Source organism: Oncorhynchus nerka, linkage group LG9a (genome assembly GCF_034236695.1).
Source record: "Oncorhynchus nerka isolate Pitt River linkage group LG9a, Oner_Uvic_2.0, whole genome shotgun sequence".
Classification (NCBI taxonomy): domain Eukaryota; kingdom Metazoa; phylum Chordata; class Actinopteri; order Salmoniformes; family Salmonidae; genus Oncorhynchus; species Oncorhynchus nerka.
The window spans coordinates 12,951,414-12,957,413 of NC_088404.1; the positions used below are offsets into that span (position 1 = coordinate 12,951,414).

At 38.1% G+C, this 6,000-nt stretch overlaps 1 protein-coding gene across 8 annotated transcripts in view; it reads left to right on the forward strand.

Moving 5' to 3' along the window:
- The window catches only part of LOC115123238 (neuronal cell adhesion molecule-like), a 183,702-nt gene extending 179,674 nt beyond the window's left edge, over nt 1-4,028 (forward strand). For all 8 annotated transcript variants that reach the window (XM_065022341.1, XM_065022334.1, XM_065022337.1 and 5 more), the window contains one exon: nt 1,417-4,028. In XM_065022341.1, coding sequence (XP_064878413.1) covers nt 1,417-1,639 — 223 coding nt within the window. In that variant the 3' untranslated portion in view covers nt 1,640-4,028. The remainder of the gene's footprint in view (nt 1-1,416) is intronic.
- The last annotated feature ends 1,972 nt before the right edge of the window (nt 4,029-6,000 follow it).

Sequence of the window (6,000 nt, forward strand, 5' to 3'; positions counted from 1 at the left end):
GGTGTCAGGCAAGGTAAGGAGGGGTACTGCTAGGTGTCAGGCAAGGTAAGGAAGGGTACTGCTAGGTGTCAGGCAAGGTAAGGAAGGGTACTGCTAGGTGTCAGGCAAGGTAAGGAAGGGTCCTGCTAGGTGTCAGGCAAGGTAAGGAAGGGTACTGCTTGGTGTCAGGCAAGGTAAGGAGGGGTACTGCTAGGTGTCAGGCAAGGTAAGGAAGGGTACTGCTAGGTGTCAGGCAAGGTAAGGAAGGGTACTGCTAGGTGTCAGGCAAGGTAAGGAAGGGTACTGCTAGACTGGTGTGAGAGGAGGAACCAAAGAGCTGCTATACTGTGATGTCTGTTAGATAAACAGTAACTAAAGCCACTTGGTGAAAAAGGCCTGTTGTAAAATCCATCCCAGGATTACACCACTGGCCTTATGTGTCTTCTAAACGGTTATGAGCTGTCATAAAGACTACACAGTGATGTTATAACATATCATAGGATAATGTTTTTGTGCCATATGCAGTGTTTTTGATCAGTTAACTGTAGATTGTATCCTGGTCCCGGTAGTCATTTTTATGCATTGTGATATAAGCTGACATAACCTGTTATGAATGGTAATAACACATGTAGTAAATTATTAATAATCATTATTGAAGCTTTATGGAGTGTTCACCTGCTATTCACAGTCATGAATCATAACCTCACATCGATTTCAATGTTGTCTAACTAATGTTTAAAAAAAAAACGTTATTTGCTGTTTCTTCATTTGTTTGCAAAATTGTAATAATTTGGATTTTTTTGCTTTGAGTCATTTGGCTGAAAATGTGCTTTTCATATGTGTTTATTTATATCATTGCCTTGGATTTTCTGTTTTTCATTGCAACCTTTGTAGGTGATAAAAGTTTGTGTCTAGCAACACAGCACATGTTATTATTTTCCACCTCATGTTATGCTTTCATGAGGAATTCAGAACAGGTATGATTTTGCTTGAATTCCCCTTTTGCGTGATGGAACCAACTAATCGATCATGTCTCTCTTTTTTTTTTAGACTTGGGGCAAAGTAAATTCTGCTACAGAAATTGAATCTGCTGCAGTGGACAGAAATGTTAATGACTATCAGATGTAGTACTATTTGAGTAAATATTTAAGTATTTATACAATATTATCATAAGTAACTAAAATTGTAGACTGATGGGCTAGATCAATGGATCAGGCCTTAGGCTATCCTACTTTCCATATTAATCCTACTTTCCATATTAATCCTACTTTCCATATTAATAAGGGAATTACAAAACTACCAAAGGTAATTTGACCTGGGAAATCAAAGTAAAATGAATTGGCAGCCCTTCAACGCTCCATCTAAAAAAAAAAAGGCACTAAACTCCTTGTTTACATTCTCATGTCATCATAACACCTGCATGTCCTTTTCTCCTAGTGACACTGAGGACCATAAGCCATTAAAAGGGAGCCGCACACCTTCTAACGGGACGGTGCACAGGGACAGCAGTGACGAAAGTTTAGTTGACTATGGAGGTGGAGATGGACAGTTCAACGAGGATGGGTCTTTTATTGGGCAGTACAGTGGAAAGAGCTCCATCAGGGAAACTGCTGAGGCCCACTCCCCGGTTAACACAACCACTATGAACTCCTTTGTGTAGCCAGTCAACTGGTCAGCCAGGCCACTAGGTGGCGCTACAGTATATGCAACTTTTTTGTGTAGCCAGGCCACTAGGCAGCGTTGCGGATTCTTATATATTCTTTGCGTAGCTAATTAGACGTTTATCCTCCCAGCCAATAGGAGACACTGCGGTGACTGTTCCATCCCCCCATATCACAGGGCAATCACATCATTGTGTGGCTTATCATCATCATCATCATCATCATTACATGCCCCACCCATCTGCACCCAGAACCACCAATGAGAACCACCCTGCTGTCACATACACATAAGATACACATTGGAGATACATTTACATTTTACATTTAAGTCATTTAGCAGACGCTCTTATCCAGAGCGACTTACAAATTGGTGCATTCACCTTATGACCTCCAGTGGAACAGTAGTGCATCTAAATCTTTTCAGGGGGAGGGGGGGTGAGAGGGATTACTTTATCCTATCCTAGGTATTCCTTAAAGAGGTAAGGTAAGATACTAGATACTCCTGGAGGACTATGATTCTTATAGAGTGCATGGAAATCCTGAGACGATGTACATACATATATTAACATATTGAGATGAACACTAATTAGTATATTACATGGAAGACATTGTCTATCTTATTGTCTATCTTGGACTACTATGCGGTTCACATTTGTATCATTTACCATATTGTTTTTACAGTCAAAGCGTTATCTTGATATTATTGTGTATGTTAGAGGTGCTTTTTGTCCCTCAGGGCCACCATAAAGAGGCATCAATGTCTTGGTGGACCTAGTGGTGAAATGAGTTACTAAATGTATGGCTATTATTCTATGTATTTTTGCAAGACGGGCAGTTTGTACAGTTTATACAGTTGTTGTTGCAGAAAGGTTGAATTAACAGTCACATAATGAAAGGTTGAATTTACAGTAACAAAGGTAGAGGTTGAATTTACAGTCACAAAGGTAAAGGTTGAATTTACAGTAACAAAGGTAAAGGTTGAATTTACAGTAACAAAGATAAAGGTTGAATTTACAGTAACAAAGGTAAAGGTTGAATTTACAGTAACAAAGATAAAGGTTGAATTTACAGTAACAAAGGTAAAGGTTGAATTTACAGTAACAAAGGTAAAGGTTGAATTTACAGTAACAAAGGTAAAGGTTGAATTTACAGTAGCAAAGTTAAAGGTTGAATTTAAGGTAACAAAGGTAAAGGTTGAATTTACAGTAACAAAGGTAAATGTTGAATTTACAGTAGCAAAGGTAAAGGTTGAATTTACAGTAGCAAAGTTAAAGGTTGAATTTAAGGTAACAAAGGTAAAGGCTGAATTTACAGTAACAAAGGTAAAGGTTGAATTTACAGTGCAGGATTTTGTACAGTATGTATATGCAGACAGAGAGCTCCTAAATGTAGTATTCTTTTGCTGCGAATGCAAATGCTGATGCTATACACGCCCTCATGATGTCATCCTCATGACCTTTGACCTGCGTGTGATCTCATTTCCTGTGGTTGCAACTCACATGATCTCCCCTGATGGTGACCTTATGCCTCTTCTTGTCAGATGGTGACCTTATGGCTCTTCTTGTGGTGCGTGTGTCTGTGTGCACGTGTGTGTGTGCTGTTGTTGAGGGGATATTAGTCATGCTAGGAAAGAGGTGCTCACTCGTATAAAGTACATTTAAGGTGACAAGGGTTCGCAAGCTATTTTCTTTTCTTAACTTGCATCAAGTTTTACGTTGTTGTTGTTTTTTTTTTTACAGAAATGTTGATTATTTGTTGAATTTGTAAATATATCATTTTGAATGTACAGAGAAACACAGCTAGAAGAGCTTAAAGGGATAAAGGGATGGTTCACCTAAATTACAAAATTCGATGACAACCTGAAAGGAAGAACTGCATGAAATAGTTTGAGAGAGCTGTGTTCAATATAGGCTACTATATATATATATATATATATGTATTTTTTTGTTTTTCTTTCTTTTTTCTTAGCTGTGAACATTGTACTTTATTGTAACTAACAGGACAAAATGTTGCCCATGAGTTCAAATTTGATCTTTTTTTCATTTGTCAGCAATATAGTTGTGTGTTTCTGAAATGTCACTTCTCTGTATTAAATTAAACCATACAGTACTCAGTAAACATTGAGATTTAATGTACTTTGGAGTGTTAGATAAGTACTATAATGTACTATAACATTGTGGTATTCTGCTTCATGTGGGTTATTCAGTACAATGTCTACCAAACTCATCCACTCTGTGACAGTATTGCAAAACGGTTGTATTCTTATTCAAAAACAGTTTCAAGGTTTTTACTAACAATTTATGTCTCTTTTCATTTATATTTAAGTTTCTCCACTTAGTGCAAGAATGAAGTGGAAATATAATGAATGAATAAAATATATTGATCTGCTTTGATGTCAGTTCTATTTTCTACTGTAAAGCTTCATTCTGACTGTTCTTATGCCCTGCAAGCAAACGGAGCATCGAGCGTTCTCTGTTAGGACCAAGGTAACGTATCTGATGAAGGCAATTATACAGCAAGAGCTACAAAATGGTCCCCTAAATATTACATTATATTGTATTAACCCAATGAGTCCCATTTTGGACGTTGAGTTACAGACTTCTTGGTTGTAGCGTTGTATTAGTCTTCTGTATCAACAGATACCAATCATTAGTCTGTGTGATTAACGGGAGATGAGCTAGAACAGTGTGTGAGACGAGGGCAGATCCCGAAGGGGCCCAGGGATGGGTATTTTATACAAAACGTCTGTAGAGTCGAATGGTTTGAGCTACAAAAAGCTATCTATGAAAAACGGAGACTTTTTATCTATGATACTCACAGACCACACTACAGTCATTAGAAGGTATGAGGTTCTTCAACAGAACATCATAGGAAATCCCAGGACATAGTGTCTATAATACTGTAAGGGGTTCTTCAACAGAACAACAGGAAATCCCAGGACATTGTGTCTATAATACTGTAATAAGCTCACATAGTTACTGTCACAAACTCCACACAGTTGTCACTGACTAGTTGGATATTAATTTCCCACTGAGGAAACCATTTCTATACTTACAGCTTCATATCAATTCATTTTGATCAGGTTTTCTCTTTGGTGGACCTTATTTTTTTATTGACATTTGTCAAAACTCATGAATGCAACTGTTTATGTCAAATTGTTTTGGGTTCAAATTGTTTTGTGTTCTACTTGTTTTGTGTTCTAATTGTTTTGTGTTCTAATTGTTTTGTGTTCTAATTGTTTTGTGTTCTAATTGTTTGTGGTCTACTTGTTTTGTGTTCTAATTGTTTTGTGTTCTACTTGTTTTGTGTTCTAATTGTTTTGTGTTCTAATTGTTTTGTGTTCTAATTGTTTTGTGTTCTAATTGTTTGTGGTCTACTTGTTTTGTGTTCTAATTGTTTTGTGTTCTAATTGTTTTGTGTTCTAATTGTTTTGTGTTCTACTTGTTTTGTGTTCTACTTGTTTTGTGTTCTACTTGTTATGTGTTCTAATTGTTTTGTGTTCTACTTGTTTTGTGTTCTACTTGTTTTGTGTTCTACTTGTAGCCATGGTTGGCCTGAAAATACAATGTTAAACCACTTAATTGTGAGTCTAAATATAAGGGATGGACATAGAGATAAATGAAAGTCAGATAAATGAAAGTCAGATAAATGGAAAGCCGATTTTTGCTGGCGTCTCATGATTGATTTAATCATGATAATCTCATAGCAGCAGTGAGGTTTGCTCCACTACAGACCAAGCCATTGGCAATGGGAATAGAGGACGATGTTTTCGCACCTTCACAGAGCTGGGGGGGGGGGGGTAAGGTGTGTGTAAGTGTGTTTTGGTGAGAGGCTATATTTTGTCATGAAAAGAATGATAAACACATTGGGGTGCTTAAACCTGGGATATTTTTAGCGATGAAGGACTTCCCGAGGGAACTTGGGTGAAATGAAAACACACGTCTGTTTACAAGCCCCCTCAGGGCCCAGAACCAGACTCTCCCTGACAGGAAAAGGTAGGAGGAGGAGTCCCTCCTAAAACACACCAATAACATGCTGTGAGCCAGGCTGCTGAGTCTTATGAAGTCTGCTGCTTGCCTCACTGTAAACTGGAGGGAGAGAGAGGGAGATAGAGTCACAGAGAGAGAGAGAGAGAGAGATGGATAGAGAGTCACAGAGAGAGAGAGAGAGAGAGAGAGAGAGAGAGAGGGTCTGCTATACAAACTGATGGAAAGTGGTGTTGGGGGTAAAACATACGACATTATAAAATCCATGTACACAAACAACAAGTGTGCGGTTAAAATTGGCAAAAAACACACACATTTCTTCACACAGGGTCGTGGGGTTAGACAGGGATGCAGCTTAAGCCCCACCCTCTTCA